The 17,107-nt window shown below is 42.8% G+C and overlaps 1 protein-coding gene across 1 annotated transcript in view; it reads right to left on the minus strand.

The window, feature by feature from the left end:
• The window catches only part of NCAPG (non-SMC condensin I complex subunit G), a 40,391-nt gene that overhangs the window by 4,976 nt on the left and 18,308 nt on the right, over nt 1-17,107 (minus strand). The window contains exons 13-18 of the mRNA XM_084625712.1: nt 16,645-16,755; nt 14,447-14,566; nt 12,125-12,364; nt 10,364-10,545; nt 5,650-5,824; nt 5,079-5,240 (exon numbers count right to left, since the gene is read on the minus strand). Coding sequence (XP_084481838.1) covers nt 5,079-5,240; nt 5,650-5,824; nt 10,364-10,545; nt 12,125-12,364; nt 14,447-14,566; nt 16,645-16,755 — 990 coding nt within the window. The remainder of the gene's footprint in view (nt 1-5,078; nt 5,241-5,649; nt 5,825-10,363; nt 10,546-12,124; nt 12,365-14,446; nt 14,567-16,644; nt 16,756-17,107) is intronic.

Here is a 17,107-nt window from a genome sequence, read left to right on the forward strand (position 1 = left end):
AGCATTAAACCTTTGTTCATTTTAGAATTAGTGGCCGAAATAAAAGGAAGGCTACTGATCAATCATCTGAATTCTTCGAGATGAGTCCCTGCCCATTCACACTATTGGAAGGTGTATCGGCAGTGCAGCAAGCTACTGGACCCTTTGAAAGCAATGCCTCAAGGCACCTGTGCTGCTCTGAACATTTCAGAGGAGACCATATAAAGGCCTGGACCATTTTGAATCCCGTCACAGCTCTGTGACCATACGAGAGCTCCAACCTAAAATCCCCAATTTATTTGGTAAAAACTACAATGTACAAGGTACTAAGAGTATAAATGTTTTCTGCTATTAAGACCCAGTAAAGGTTCCAGGTCTGCATATAACCTGTGTTGGAAGGAAATGAGGCAGTTGGGCACCCTAGCCCCTTTTATACCCTCACCTTTGGAACATTTAGAGCTTCAGGGGTAGGAAGAAGTGCAGGGACTACAATGGGCAGGGCTTCCAGAAGGTTCCATCACTTTGCTGTACTGTGGTATAAGAAGGGGGCCAACTCACCAACCAGTGTGTCAAATAAAGCTGCCAACAGCAATAGAATAGCAGTCGCTTTCTTCTAGGATGGGTTTATTTTTCAAAATCCAAACAGTTCAACTCAAAACAAAACAGGTAAACCAGGTCCTGATGCCTAGCCCTTCCTAAAGCCTCTTCCTCAAAAGGCTTCTGCCACAGCAGATATCTCCAGCCAGATCTTCCACCTAGCTGGTGTAGAGAGCCCCTCCCACACTGTTCCCTGATCATGGTCTTCTGTAGAGAGCCCCTCCCACACTGTTCCCTGATCATGGTCTTCTGGAAAAGACTTCCTGCTTGCTGGCCTTTTATCTAAGGACCAGGTGACCTACTGACCTCAAACCCTCTATCTCAAACCCTCTACCTGGAAGGCACCTAGTTAGTAACAGGTGGGGCTAAGCTGGGGTGAGCAAACTACGGCCCAGAGGCCACATCCGGCCCTTCAGACACTTTAATCTAGCACTTCAGCTCCCACTAGGGAGCGGGATCCGGGGCTTGGCCCGCTCCGGTGCTCCAGCCAGGAAGTGGGATTGAGGGCTTGCCCCGCTCCATGCAGCTTCTGGAAGCAGTGGCATGTCCCTGCTCCAGCTCCCACACGTAGGAGCAGCCAGGGGGCTCCACACGTCGCCCCCGACCCAAGAGCCTCCCCCGCAGCTCCCATTGGCTGGGAATCACAGCCACTGGGAGCTGCAGAGATGGTGCCTGCGGACAGGGCAGCACGCAGAACCGCTTGGCCATGCCGCCACGTAGGAGACGGACGGGGGACATGTCGCTGCTTCTGGGAGTTGCTTGAGGTAAGCGCCGCCCAGACCCTGCCCCCCACCCGCACCCCTGCCCTGATCCCCCTCCTGCCCTCCAAACGCCTCAGTCCCAGCCTGGAGCACCCTCAACCCCACCCCAGAGCCTGCACCCCCAGCTGGAGCCCTCACACACCTCAACCCCCTACCCCAGCCTAGAACCCCTTGCCACACCCTGAATTCATTTCTGGCCCCACCTCAGAGCCCGCACCCCCAGCTGGAGCCCTCACCCCCTCATGCACCCCAGTTTTGTGAGCATTCATGGCCCCCCATACAATTTCCATAGCCAGATGTGACCCTCAGGCCAAAAAGTTTGCTCACCCCTGGGCTAAGCCCACATCCCTTAAAAGGGCCATCCCACCCCATTAGACACAGGTAATAGTGTAATACCACAATAGTCCAAACACCACTCGAAGGCAAATTAATTCTCATTACTAGGTATAAGTGCCTGAAATGCACTTTGTTGGCGCAGTAAGAGGATTCAACACATTAGGTTATATATTTCATTTTTATGCCATTCCAAACATGGAAGTATGTCATTTCTTACTACACTTGTCAAACTATGCTTAAACTGTAAGTTAGAATTAAAACTACCAAGCTAGCTACTACAACTAGCTTTAAAATCAATAGAGAAGAATCAGATAAACAGCCGAAGCTCTCTAGACTCCAACGCATGCAGAAGTTATTGCCCTACACTCACACACACACACACACACACACCCCCACCCACCCTCCTCAGGCCACATCCTTAAAAGAGTCCATAGGCTCCACATTCACTTCAGGACTGAGTTCAAAATTACCACTTTTGTTAAATCCAGGTATGGACTTATCGACCTTGTGTCCCTCTCAACTCTTCTGCATGTATAGCACAGTATTCTTCTAACCCTCCATCCACTCGGACCATGGTTGATGCAAGTTTTCTCTGCTATTCTTTTAGCTATCTGTAGCAGTCTTCCAATACCTCTCCATCTCAGCTCAAACTGTACTCTTTCCCCACTGCCTAAGAGACCTAATGCTAAGCATGCACATAAGCATTCAGCTGAGGAAGGACTGAATAAAGATAAGGTCCAACTCTACATTCAGCTGCAAATACTGAGATTTGGTTAACAGCAGTAGCTGGAACTAACTAGGGGCCGTGCTCCTCTTGACCTGCTGCTCACAAACAGGGAAGAATTGGTAGGAGAAGTAGAAATGGGTGGCAACCTGAGCAGCAGTGATCATGAGATGGTTGAGTTCAGGATCCTGACAAAAGGAAGAAAGGAGAGCAGCAGAATATGGATCCCGGACTTCAGAAAAGCAGACTTTTACTCCCTCAGGGCACTGATGGGCAGGATCCCCTGGGAGAACAACATGAGGGGGAAAGGAGTCCAGGAGACCTGGCTGTATTTTAAAGAATCCTTATTGAGTGTGCAGGAACAAACCATCCCGATGCACAGAAAGAATAGCAAATATGGCAGGCAACCAGCTTGGCTTAACAGAGAAACCTTTGGTGAGCTTAAACACAAAAAGGAAGCTTACAAGAACTGGAAACTTGGACAGATGACTAGGGAGGAGTATAAAAATATTGCTCGAGCATGCAGGGATGTAATCAGGAAGGCCAAAGCACAACTGGAGTTGCAGCTAGCAAGGGATGTGAAGGGTAACAAGAAGGGTTTCTACAGGTATGTTAGCAACAAGGAGGAGGTCAGGAAAGTGTGGGGGAGGTGCATTCCTCCTTACTGAATGGGGGAGGCAACCTAGTGACAGATGATGTGGAAAAAGCTGAAATACTCAATGTTTTTTTTTGCCTTGGTCTTCACAGACAAGGTCAGCTGCCAGACTGCTGCACTGGGCAGCGCAGTATGGGGAGGTGAGCAGCCCTCAGTGGTGAAACAGGTTAAGGACTATTTAGAAAAGCTGGACACGCACAAGTCCTTGGGGCCGGATCTAATGCATCCGAGGATGCTGAGGGAGTTGGCTGGTGTGACTGCAGAGCCATTGGCCATTATCTTTGAAAACTCAAGGTCTCAGACAATTGGAAAAAGGCAAACATGGTGCCTTTAAAAAAGGGAAGAAGGAGAATCCAGGGAACTACAGACAGGCCAGCCTTACTTCAGTCCCTGGAAAAAAACATGGAGCAGGTCCTCAAGGAATCCATTTTGAAGCACTTGGAGGAGAGGAAGGTGATCAGGAGCAGTCAACATGGATTCACCAAGGGCAAATCACGCCTAACCAACCTTATTGCATTCTATGATGAGATAACTGGCTCTGTGGATATGGGGAAAGTGGTGGGTGTGATATATCTTGACTTTAGCAAAGCTTTTGATACAGTCTCCCACAGTATTCTTGCCAGCAAGTTAAAAAAAGTATGATTAATGGTTCGATGTCTACTTGGCAGCCAGTATCAAGCAGAGTGCCCCAGGGGTCTGTCCTGGGGCCAGTTTTGTTCAACATCTTCACTAATGATCTGGATGATGGGATGGACTGCACCCTCAGCAAGTTCGCGGATGACACTAAGCGGGGAGGAGAGGTAGATGTACTGGAGGGTAGGGATAGGGGCCAGAGTGACCTAAACAAACTGGATGATTGGGCTAAAAGAAATCTGATGAGGTTCAACAAGGATAAGTGCAGACTCCTGCACTTCGGATGGAAGAATCCCATGCACTGCTACAGGCTGGAGACTGACTGGCTAAGCGGCAGTTCTGCAGAAAAGGACCTAGGGATTACAGAGAACAAAAAGCTGGATATGAGTCAACAATGTGCCCTTATTGCCAAGAAGGCTAACTGCATATTGGGTTGCATTAGTAGGACCATCGCTAGCAGATCCAGGGAAGTGATTATTCCCCTCTATTCGGCACTGGTGAGGCCACATCTGGAGTATTGCGTCCAGTTTTGGGCCCCCCACTACAGAAAGGATGTGGACAAATTGGACAGAGCCCAGCGGAGGGCAACAAAAATGATTAGGGGGCTGCGGCACATGATTTATGAGGAGAGGCTGAGGGAACTGGGCTTCTTTAATCTGCAGAAGAGAAGAGTGAGGGGGGATTTGATAGCAGCCTTCAACTACCTGAAAGGGGGAGGGATCCAAAGAGGATGGAGCTAAGCTGTTCTCAGTGGTGGCAGATGATAGAACAAGGAGCAATGATCTCAAGTTGCAGTGTGGGAGGTCTAGGTTGGATATTAGGAAAACCTATTTCACTAGGAGGGTGGTGAAGCACTGGAATGGGTTACCTAGGGAGGTGATGGAATCTCCATCTTTAGAGGTTTTTAAGGCCCAGCTTGACAAAGCCCTGGTTGGGATAATTTAGTTGGGGCTGGCCCTGTTTTGAGAAGGGGTTGGACTAGATGACTCTGAGGTCTCTTCCTAATCGTCTATGATTCTATTCTATGGTCCAAGATGTAAAGGACTATCTTCAATTTTATTTACATGTGATAAAATAAGGTGCAGCACATCTATCATGAATCTTACTGTGATGACACATGAAAAACATGCCATGTAGCTTCAACTTATTGCACTGGTTGAAATGGTTCAATGTATTTTAACAACATAGTTCATAGTGATCTCAGCCCACAGTTTAAAATATAAATATCCTGATTAAAACAAAAATAATTCCATCCTGATTAGTATTAAGTTAAACACAGATTCTTTGTTAAATAAGTAAAAAATAAACTATGGAATACTACTAGAATACTGAATTTTTAGCTATTAAAAAAGGTACCAAGAGCAATGTAACAATTTATTTGTATACTACCTACCTCAAGGATCTCCTCAAGTAGGACCAGAAGATCTTTTGTGAAATATTTACTGAGTTCCAATGAACTCAAGGCTTTTGCATAAATACGAACATCTGGTGCAGTTGGGTCTATCAAGATCTCATTGCAGATTTTCACAGCTAAGCTATCATGCACTGTTAAATCCTGTAAAAATCATAAGAATATTCTGAAAGCTGGTTGAAAGTTATTTACATGAGAAGACCATGTAATGTGCCTGATGTAAGTGCCCGATCAGCTATGTTAAATGGTAAAAAATTACATTTCTCAAAAAGCAGCATTTTATGCATGTGCACCAATTTATGTACATGCACGCACACACAGGAGGGAGCAAACAACAGCTGCTGGTAAATTAAGTACGGTGGTGTTGCTTTAGCCACATGAGGAAACAGCAAGCTAGAGACAGGTCACTTGGGATAATCTCTTTCCTTCCTTCTTATGCAAGAGCCTCAAACGGAGAAATCTTCACAGAGTGATAGCAGTGGCTGGGTTGTTGGGATGCAATCTCTAGCCACAAACATCAAAGTAGCACCCCCGTCAGCCATGATCTACATACTTGGTAATCCTGGGACCTTTTGGCCTGAGGATTCAGTCCACTTGGTCTTGTCAGGTCCACTAACAGTTCAGAAACATTAGCAATATCTACTTCAGCCAAAGGTGAAGATGCAGGAGCATTAAACAGTGTGCGCAGAGTTGGAAGAAAGGCTTCCTCAAAACATTCCTGATTAGTCCTGTTTTAAAAGAGTCAAATGTTAGTAAACAATGTGAAAATGTGATCAGAAGTTCATCACAGCCTCATCTCAGAACTAGCACAGTATTTTGTGGGGCCTCAGTAGGCCCAAAACTTCCAACCCCATCCTAAGGATTGGGGTCCACCATGGACCAGGGGTCCTGTCTGTTTACTGTATCAGAAAGAAGGCCCTAAAACAGTTTAAAACCAGGTTATTTATCCAACAACCCTTTATGTGTCTGTTGGTCCCTGAAGAATCCAGTTTGCAACTCTCCAGAGGGATCATCCAAAGGGATGATAACCAAGGAAGTACATTAGCATTTCCCTCCTATTAGAGAAGGTACATTCAATGCCACAATAGCACATACGCAATTGCATTTTTAATAGTGGTGACTCTGGAACAAAGAATGACCTTGACTTGGTGGGATATACAGTAAGACTAATGTTCAAAGATAAAGATTTCAGACTCCTCTTGCCAATGTAACTGCAACCAGAGAACATGTCTCAATAAAACCAGATAACCTGTTCACATGCAGAAGAACTAATCACCGAGGTCAGCCCATTTTTCCAGATTGGGGGACACTGAAGACATATATCCTAGTTTCACTTTGATACTGGACTCAACAGAAGTTAAGTGAAAAATTATCCTCTCAATAAAGTGACTTATTCCTGCTCTTGACAGAGTAGCGATAGGAAATTAAGGGTTTTTCCCTCCACAATTTCCCCCTCCTCATCCCCAATTCATTCAGCTGTCCTTTTAGTAGCAATTTGTAGAAACTTTAAATTCACATTTTATTGTAAAAAAAGGATGCCGTAACTATTTCATATTCCCACTTTAGCTTTATACTAGCTAGCCACAAACTGCCACTCAAAGAGTAGCCAGTCCTATTTTTCCCGTGGCAGAGAAAGGAAGGAGAGTTTAAGTCTGCCACATTTTTGTTGGGTTTATTTAAACCTCACCTTTCCCTCTCCCGCACCAACCTCCTTCTGCCCCACAAAAACAAATACCCTGCATTGAAAATCCTGAATCTGCAAATTTAATTATTTAAAACAGGAGCCCAACTGTTTCCTCTACACAGCTGCTGAGCACTAAGGTCAGTTTGTCTGTTTCCTTTTGAAGTTCCACTGCTAGTGTTCCGTCAGTGACACTTCAATGCCTGGCTGCAGTGCTCAGCAGCATAAACAAGTAAAAATAATTCTGTTTATATCATCTCTTCCTTCAGAAATTCAATAAAAGAGTTGGATGAGAGCTCCCAAAGCAGTTTCACAGGCAGCAGTAAAAATTATAGATTTAAGAGAGGGGAAAGAAAAGAAGGATAAAAGGAGATAAAAGGTATTTCAAAAGAATAGAAAAGATTTATTTCACTCCAACCCTAACTGCATGTCAAACATCGGCATAGTTATCTCACTGTCACAGTAATCTATGCGCAGACAGAGGAATCTGTGGACTTAAAGATCATTTCTACAATCAATTGGAACATCTAGTATGCACAGTCCCACCACATGATGATATCGTGATCCTGGGTGACCTAAATGCAGTTACAGGATCCCTACGAACTGGATTTGAACAGGTCATTGGTCATTATGGTTCAAGCACACCCAATGATAACTCTCACCGCTTGCTTACATTCTGTGCCTCCCAGATTCTTTCCATTCTTGGGTCATGGTTCAAGTGGCAACGCATATACCAGATGTCATGGATCTCTCATGATGGAGTCACTCAGAAGGAGTTGGACCACATCATTACACGCGATAGGCATCTCTTCGCCTCCTGTGGAGCATACAGTGGTGCAGAATGCGCAGCGAACACATATCACCTTCTAGTGGTTGCCCGTATGGTGTTGATGCACCAACGAGCAGGGTAAATCCTCTGCAATGATGATGAAGTTTTACATCAACACACTCCATGTGCCAGGTTTAGCCAACAGGTTTTGTATTGATGTCAGCAACAGATTCTTGGCTCTAGCTCATCTGCCAGACGACGTGGAGGTTGCCTGGTCCCTGTTCACTTCTACCCTCAACCCGTCTGCTGAGCAGACAATTGCTGCTCATAGGTATCCAGCACGTCGACCATGGCTATCAGAAAAGTCCTTCCAGATTATTAAATTGAAGGCCACAGCCCGCCAGCATGGTGATAAGCACACTTGTAATCAGCTGAAGTGAAAATTTAACATCCTGGCACTCCACAATCGCAAGCCATATTATAACCAAATGGCAGATGATGTCGAATTTGGCTTAGCCGGGGTGACTTGAAGCATTTCACGCCATTCGCAACCTCAGCGGTCAAGAGGTAGTCATTACAAATGGCATCCTGAACGACAGCCAACGTCATCCATGTAAATCGCATGACGACATTCTCTCACGCTGGGCGGAACATTATCACAGTGTCCTGAACCATCCTCCAGCTGCCGCTTGTTCAGAGCTGGATGATCTGGCAGTCACTGTGATTCCAGATCCAGACATTTGTACTGATGCACCAACACTGGATGAAGTGTATCATCTCTAAACTGAAAAACGGACACGCAGCCAGTGCTGATGGCATCCACTCAGAACTGCTAAAATGTACTATTGATCCTGTAGCAGAATCACTTCTGGCCATCTTTTGTCTAGTGTGGAGAACTGGAACCTTGCCAACCACCTGGAAGGACAGTATTGTGATCTCACTCTATAAGGGCAAGGGACCGCGCAATGAATGTAAGAGCTACAGGCCAATCACCATGCTCTCCGTTCTAGGGAAGGTGTTTTTCGCATGTTTTGCTTGCTTGAGCCTTTGCTACATCGGAAGCATCGTTCCCAACAGTCAGATTTTACGAGGAACAGGTTCATATTAGACGCCATTTTGGCCCTTTGCTTGTTTTCGAAGATACATCGCGAGTTCAGGAAGCCCGTGCACGTGGCGTATGTTGATCTTAAGGCCGCATTTGATTCAGTAGACCGTGTTGTGTTATGGAAGGCCTTAAAAAGTTGTAGGTGTCCCTACCACACTGCTGGACTTGATTAGAGAGCTACATAATGGAACCACTCCCCGTGTTCGTCTGGGGAACCGCATGTCAGTGCCTTTTAAATCAGTATCTGGTGTTAAGCAGGGTTGCATTCTGGCCCCTGCACTCCTTTGTTGGGCAATGGATTTCATAATGCAGCATTCGTCAGGTCCATCGGCATTGAAATCAGTGATTTCTCACTCACAGACCTCGACTATGTTGATGATGTTATTTTAGTACAGAGCCCCAATAGGTTTCGTGAGGCACTGCAGCATGTGGAGGAGGAGTCAGATAAGATTAGTCTCCATGTTTCATGGTCAAAGACAAAACTGCAAAATTTAGGACCAGGTCCACCGGCGACTCCAATCTCTTTGATCAACGAAACAGTTTCCATCTTTTGTTATCTGGGTTCTATACTTACAAGCTCCTCCAATTCTCACACGGAGGATTTCCATTGGATTGGCATCGCAGCATCTGCCATAGGCTGTTTACAATGGATATGGAATCAACATCATCTTAGTATGACAACTAAGTTCAGGATTTATTCAAGCTGTATCCTTCCCATACTGTTGTACGGCTGCGAAACATGGACACTATGCCGTGCAGACTGGACAAAGCTAGAGGCTTTCCACACAAAATGTCAATGTTGTATACTGGGCATAGAGTGGAATGACTTCATCTGTAATGCAGATGTTTATGATTGTTCGGGTCTACAGACTATGGGGGCCATTGTTCGCAGGTGGAGCCTTATGCTTTTCGGACAAGTCACAAGGATGCCACAAGACGTTTCAGTGAACACCGTTCTCCGGGTGGCTTGTAACATCTGGGATAAAATTCCACCAACTGAGGGGTAGAGGCGGCCCAGAGGCAGACCCCCTATTATATGGGTTCATCAAGTCTGTTCTGATGCTGCACACTCAGGCCACCAAGCCTTTGCAATTGTGCAGGAAATGGGCCAAATGGCGAACGATCGCTATGGATGACTGTCTGACTAAGCATTGAAGAACGCTCCATTAAAAAAATGGAGGTGGGGATTTTACTTCTAGGTATGTTGCAGATGTAACCAAAACAGTGGAGCGATCAATCAGTGTTGACGGCCATATACTAATGCAGCGCAAAGGAATAAATATGGAAAGAATCTTCTTGTGCAAATAGATACACACTATTACTATTTTAACTCTCTCAAGAGGGAAGCATGAAAATGATCACCTTACCTTCTTAAGAGGCTGTAAATTAAGCCTTTAAACACATAGTTAGGCACTTAAATGTGCCCCGATTTCAGAGTCATTGAGATGCATCTACTCCCAATGAAGTAAATGAGAACTGCAGGTGCTCAGACCTACTGAAAAATTAGGCCACTTATTTAGTTATCTAATTTAAAGTACTCAGGTTGGACACTGCTATCCTTACTTTCTTAGGCTACTGTATCATAGTTACGTAGTACATCCCACATACAAAATGTACGGGAATCACAAGAACAAAATCAGTTAAAACTACAACCTAGAAAAGAAAGAAAAAACAATGTATGATTTCAACATCAGATTTTTAAAAGCTCCTACCTATTTGCATAAGCAAATAAAGGGAAGAAAACTCCCAGACAGTGTCTAAGTTGAGTATCCTCTTCTGTCACGGGATTATACCACAACAAAATGAGACGAGAAAGAAGTTTCGCACTAATTAATCTCCCAGAGAACATCAACTTGGCCAGGCCTTCTGCAGCTTCTGTCCTGAGTTCTGAAAACTTAAGTAAAGAAAGACTGGATCAGAGACAGAATTACAATCCTTTGACCGATACACATTAGTTAATTGAAAAATAAAGCCCCAATCTTACACTGACATCATTGTGGATGCATACCTACACCACCGACAACCTCAATGCAGGCTCAAACTTGCATCCTTAGTGTCAGTGAAACTCTAAAAATAGCATATCCCAGACACTTAAGTTACTGTAAATGCAAAATGATATCCAAATCCATACTAAGAGAATTCAGGAGCCTCAAATCTCTATCATGAAACCTACAGCTAACATACAGGGGGGAGGGGGGGAAGGAAACCCCACACTTCTTAGATTCCAATCCATTTCCAACCCAGTTAAAAATGAAAAAGGCTTTTCACTCACTAGTGAAAAAAATGGATTTCAGAACACACAACTTTGCTACAACAATCCTGCCATTTCATTGCTCTTTTACAGCTATGAAAGGCATGTAGGACTGACAGTTTTAGTAATGGCAGAGATGCAGTTAATCATACTTCTTTGGAAGTTGCCAAATACTCATACACTAGTAGTTTGCATCCATTTCTCCTTATTTAGTTCAAACTCATCGATGAGGCTTCATATCTGCCCTTATCCAGCTACTTACAGAGTTTCAAAAAGTTTGTGAGCGGTTTCCCAAAGGAAGGAAGGAGTCAAGTAGGTCCAAAGTAGAAGCCAGTTTGCAAGACAAGTCCCAATATATTTATCCTAAGACTATTTACAAGAAGGCTACCATCCTGAAAAAGCCAAATCACACAACGTGACCAAGATCCAAAAGTAGCTTAATGAACATTTGATATAAAACAGAAAATAATAATGAGGAATACAATCCATCAGAAGGCACGTACACCTTCTTTTTCCCCCCCTTACAAAGGTCACAATTTGATGGTTTTCAGAAAGCACTGGGGTCATATAATTGTAACAAACAAAACCACTGAAAACCTGGGGAGTTGTCTAGTTAATGCCATGAGTTATGTCGGAGGGTAGCAAAGTACAGGAACAGAATACTACGACTCAAAAACCAGACCCAGTGAACTCACAATGGAAGCTTTAACTCCAACAGTGATGAAGTAATTTCCTCCTCTTGCAAAGTACAGAAAACAGTTTATAAAAATGGATTGGAGTAGTGTTTAAATAAGTCTGTTCTGGTATAGATACTGCTGTAGTCACACAGATATCCTTGTTATCACAAGCTGTTCTAGTTGTTATTGATTTAAATGCAGCTATGCCAATTTACACCACCCGAGGATCTAGCCAAATGACCTTTAATGGGAAAATAAAGTTATCTGGGTCATAAAGGAATGTCTCACATATTTTCACCAGGAGTACTATGGAGTTACAGCAGCCCTATTTATAGACTTCTGTGCAGTATGCAACAGTGCACATGCAATTTTCATTCACATTTAAATCTACAAGCAGTTCCTGAAATATCTCAATACGCTGGGCATCTGATCCAAGATATAAAACATACAGAAGTGTTACTTATGTACAATTATATACAAATTTTTACTTTTGTAACAAAAAAGATGTAGAAGAGCAGACTGATGGCATTTTATAGATAACTTACCTCGCTGTCTAAGAAACTGGAAAGAAGTTGTAGGAGGTTGTGAACAGTGGCAGTCTCTTCTTCCAACTCTTTTATTTTAGTCTCCTCCTCTTCAATATCTCCACTTCTAATCTCTGTTTCTTCACTGTGAGAATCATTGACTTTTTTTGCTCTGAATGTTTCTATCCCAAATAACATCAGCTGGTCAAAGACTGCCTTTAAAGCACTTCGCTTTACCTTTATATCATCAATTTGTAAAACCTAGATTTTGTAAAGGGGGGAAAAAGATGTATAGTTCTGTGGTACATCACTCAATTAGAAGTGTTGTTAAAAACAAAGAGCTGACAATATTTAACTCCTAAATCAGTGACTGAGGTTACCCAAAGATCACACAACAATCCATCTAAGCTAAGCGGAATCTCCCCAAACTCTAGAACAATATGAAAAAGCAAACAGAGCTCAAATATGAACCCAAGTTTGGAATAAAATCTGAGGTTGAACTATACAAAATTATTCATTCAGCTCCAGCTATGCAATCAGCCTACTTTGTTCAGGCCAAAACAGTGCAGCCCTATTTATAGCTGTTTCAATCGTGGATGTCATCCTGATCCAAATTGGAGGCCTTATCCCATGTATTCTTACTGTCCTATTGTGTCTATTTTGGAAGCATGTAATAATAAAATCAAACTTATTTAGACTTTGCTAACTTCCAAAGGCCCAAATCATAATCAGGACCCCACTCTGCTGAGTACTATTCATGTAAGACAATAATGCCTGTCCCAAACAGTTTACAGTCTAATTTGAAAGAAGACGCAACAAGTAATGGAATGGAATGGAAGGACAGCAGGGAGGAGGAGGGTAATAAATTCAAATAGTTGCATAAGTTAGTCTAATTTGAAATAAGACACACATAGCTAAGGGTAACATTTTCAAAAGTGACTTCATCTTAAGCTCCATTTTCTATAGTGACTTAGAAGTCTAAGTCTCACTGAAAGTCAATGGGATTTAGGATCCTAAGTACCTACATCACTTTTGAAAAATAGGATTTAGGCTTTTGAAAATTTTACCCTAAATTCTCTCAGACAGTGACTATACTGTCCTATATGTTTATATAAGACCTAATACACCTAATATGTTTATACAGCACCTAATACAATGGGTCACTTATTTTGATGAGGGCCTTTGGATGCTACTAGAGTACAAATAAATATATAAGAATGTTATAAATAAGAAAACAGCGGTTCAAGAAATTCATCTGCTCTGGTCCATGTGACTCTAGAGTGGGGGTGGGCAAACTTTTTGGCCTGAGGGCCACATCGGGGTTCCGAAACTGTATGGAGGGCTGGGTAGGGAAGGCTGTGCTTTCCCAAAGAGCCTGGCCCCCGCCCCCATCCCACTTCCCACCCGACTGCCCGCCTTAAAAACCACTGACCCATCCACCACTTCACCACCTCCACCCCACTCCTTGTCCCCCAGCTACTCCTATCCAACCCCCCTGCTCCCGGTCCCCTGACTGCTCTGACCCCTATCCACACTCCTGCCCACTGACACTCCCATGCCTATCCAGCCCCCCTACTCCATATCCCCTGACCTTTCTCCAACCCCCCCACTCCCCACCCCTTACCATGCTGCTAAGAGCACTAGTACTGGCAGCCGCGATGCCCGGCCGGAGCCAGCCACACTGCCACGCAGTCTAGAGCGCCAGCAGCACAGCGAGCTGAGGCTGTGGGGGAGGGGAGACAGCAAGGGAGGGGCCGGGGGCTAGCTTCCCCAGCTGGGAGCTCAAGGGCCAGTCAGGATGGTCCTGCGGGCCGCAAATTGCCCACCTCTGCTCTAGAGCCCTTAGGTTTGATTTAAGCTCCTTTTGTTCTGCCCTGAACTCGGGGGGAAAAAAGAAGAGCCCCAAACATGAAGCATTTTCCACACAATGGACATATGCAACTTGCGTTTGGGAAAAAAAGTACCGAGAAGACCACCTAGAGCTGCCAGGACCCTTTCTTTTTCACATAATGCCCAAGATAGGACAAAAAGAAGAAAGTCACAAATATTACGAATTAAGCTTCTCAGCATCTTGTAAACAATACTGAAATACCCCATTTTACAGGTGAGGAAAATTGAGGTGGAGAGAAGTTAGATCAATCAGCATAAGTCAAGTGTATGTGGCAGAGTTGGGATGTAAGCCACATATATATTGTTCACTATTTTTTAAATCCTCAACCAACACAGCTGAGATCCTATATCGGTACTACTTTATTTAGAATTATGTGCCACAAGTACAAGGCCAATTTTATTCACAAAGTCACAGCCAAACAACGCAATTCTTATCACTAAGAAAATTTTTACCTGTAGCAGCAATGCAAGGTGTTGACTGGCAAAGTCTTTGTTCTGCAGAGCACAGCAACCCAAACATAAAACTGCCATATTTCTTACAGCTGGATGGACATTAGTTATTCCAGGAAGTATCTAAAAATAATAATTTGATTCTTTGTGATTAAAACGTACATACTAGAACAACAAAAGACTTGCTACAACATGTTTGAAAAGCAGTTATTAGAAAGTTAACGTTAAGAGACCTAGAGTGCAACATATTCACGTGTGTTTTTGTACCTAATGAGTGAGTCAACCAAAAAGTAGGACTCTATTCCATTGCTAACTGAAGACAAAATATTCAGACTTGAGACTAAACAGAGATAAATGGAGCCTACACTAGAAGGTGAAACACTGGTTTCCAGTAATTGACTCATCATATCAGTTCAAATATTCTGATGAGTTTCAAAAAAAAAAAAAAAAGATTCCGAAGTTATAAATTCAGAAGAATTGCTCTATGAAGGGCCCGTAAAATATTTTGGTTTAGAGCAGAGAGGTTTTAGACAAAATATAATTAAACACATAATTTATGGTTAAGTAAAAGGCAAACATACAAAAACTGTTAAAAAAAAGTTATCCAGCTCCAAATCACAGAAAATACAGAGTGAACCCACACAACTACATACATCACCTTCTCTCACAGACATCAAAATCCACTTGCAAGCACACACCAGCCCTACCACAAGGAACTCAAACGACCCACACTAACATGTTGTCTGGTGATTTACTTTTGATGCCCACCTCATCTAATTGTCATTACAAGGGGATGACCAGCCTAGGAAAATGGCTTGAATTTCGCACACTAAAACAAACATACAAGTTCAAACAAACTCACTCCTCTGGCCCAGAAGATCAGTGTAAAAGAGTGGAAGCAACCACCTAAGGACACACAGGAGACACTGCACAAGAAACTACTAACTTAAATAAAAACCTCTCTCGCTAGAGAGATTGCATGGATCACAATACTGACTTATACTGTCCATATTTAATGGTTGTAATTCAAGAGAAAGACCACTGTGTAAAAGATTACTCTGGACAGATGGAGAGATAGAACAGATACCAAAAAACACCAGCTTCTGTAACACAGCCATTGGTTCAATGCAACTTATTTCTTCCACACGTTTCTTGGTCAGACTGACAGATAAAGGGACTTCAGGCAATCCAAAGCACTCAACTTGAAATCCCATAATCAAAACTACTAGAGTTGAGCAGCATACCTCGTGAGAAAGATTTGGTAAGTCTGAAATTGCCTTTTTTATATATACCTCAACACAGAACCATTTCACTCCACATAAATCTTCAGCAGTATTAACAACCAGAGGGGAAAAAGGAACAAAGTATCTCATCAACACAAATAAAAGGGCCTGCAGCATTTGAGGGCTCAGCTTCAGCCATTTTAAGGTCAGCTACTAGATAGGTCGAGTGTATACAGGCATCCCTGAAATGGGAGCAAGACTGAATTGGTTTCTCAGTAAAAAAGTTGGGCTTCAACTTCTACTGGGATTTCCTACAAGGAATCTCAGCACTCATTATCTTGACCTAGGTGGCAGAAATACACATTTCAGCCTCTTTCAACATAAGGAGCAGCTTAGAAGCAGTAGCATGAACTGCTATGGTTTCTTTCTGCTTTGAATCTATTTACAAAGATAAAAGTAAATATGAAGAGTAAAAGCTAGCAAACAGAGGCACTACTGATGTGACACTCCCACAAAAAACAGACACTAGGAAAGGGAACACAAACACAATAGTAAAAGTCCATGTACAGTGCTAAACTTTACTGGAGTTTAGTTGCTCCTGGCTGGCAATTTAGTTGACTAAGAACTAAGTAAACACCCATCTACCAGTATATCAGGAACTTATGTATAAGAACGAACATGTTTAGCAAACCAAAACAGCATTTCTCAGCTTACTGCATTAATACCAAGAATGCTGTTTAAATTAGCTTATAAAGGAACACTAAAATACATCACACACACACAAAACAAAATGCAGAGATTGAGATGTTGACAGAGAAGATGAGACACCCATATATACACAAAGAAATTGACAACTACAAGAAATGTAGCGTGAAGGTGCATTACAAGAACTACACCATTTTCCATGATACTTAAGAATCTTTCTATTTTCATTTTATCTTTTATACTTGTAAAGTTGTACTACTTATTGTCACATACCAAGGATTCAATGATCCCATTCATTGTTGGGCCTATTTCTTTAGAAAGGGACATCTGCTTGAGGAGTTCATAACACATCAGTAAACACTTCAGTAGTGTTTCAGGATCATTCTTTAAGAGAAAAAGATTTTCTTTATCAGGAAAGGGAGAAATAAAAACAAACAGATAATCATATATTTTCTATGCAAGTAAAATGTTCTCTTTACACTATATTCTGACTATCGAAGAATGATATATCCACCTACAGGACTGAAAATGAAATAGAACTACAGTTAGCTGAATTTGTGGTTCGTTTGTCATTAATTTTCACTTAAGGCTAGGAGCACTTAGGTAGGATAAAAACCCTTTTATAAAATAAAGTTTTAATTATAGCCTCAAAGTACATAAACTGCACAAAACAGCAGTTATATTGTAAAGCATTTTTGATAGAGTATATTATAATTTACATTTGAAATTTAAATAC

This window comes from Lepidochelys olivacea (genome assembly GCF_965140295.1).
Source record: "Lepidochelys olivacea isolate rLepOli2 genome assembly, chromosome: 4".
Taxonomy (NCBI): Eukaryota; Metazoa; Chordata; order Testudines; family Cheloniidae; genus Lepidochelys; species Lepidochelys olivacea.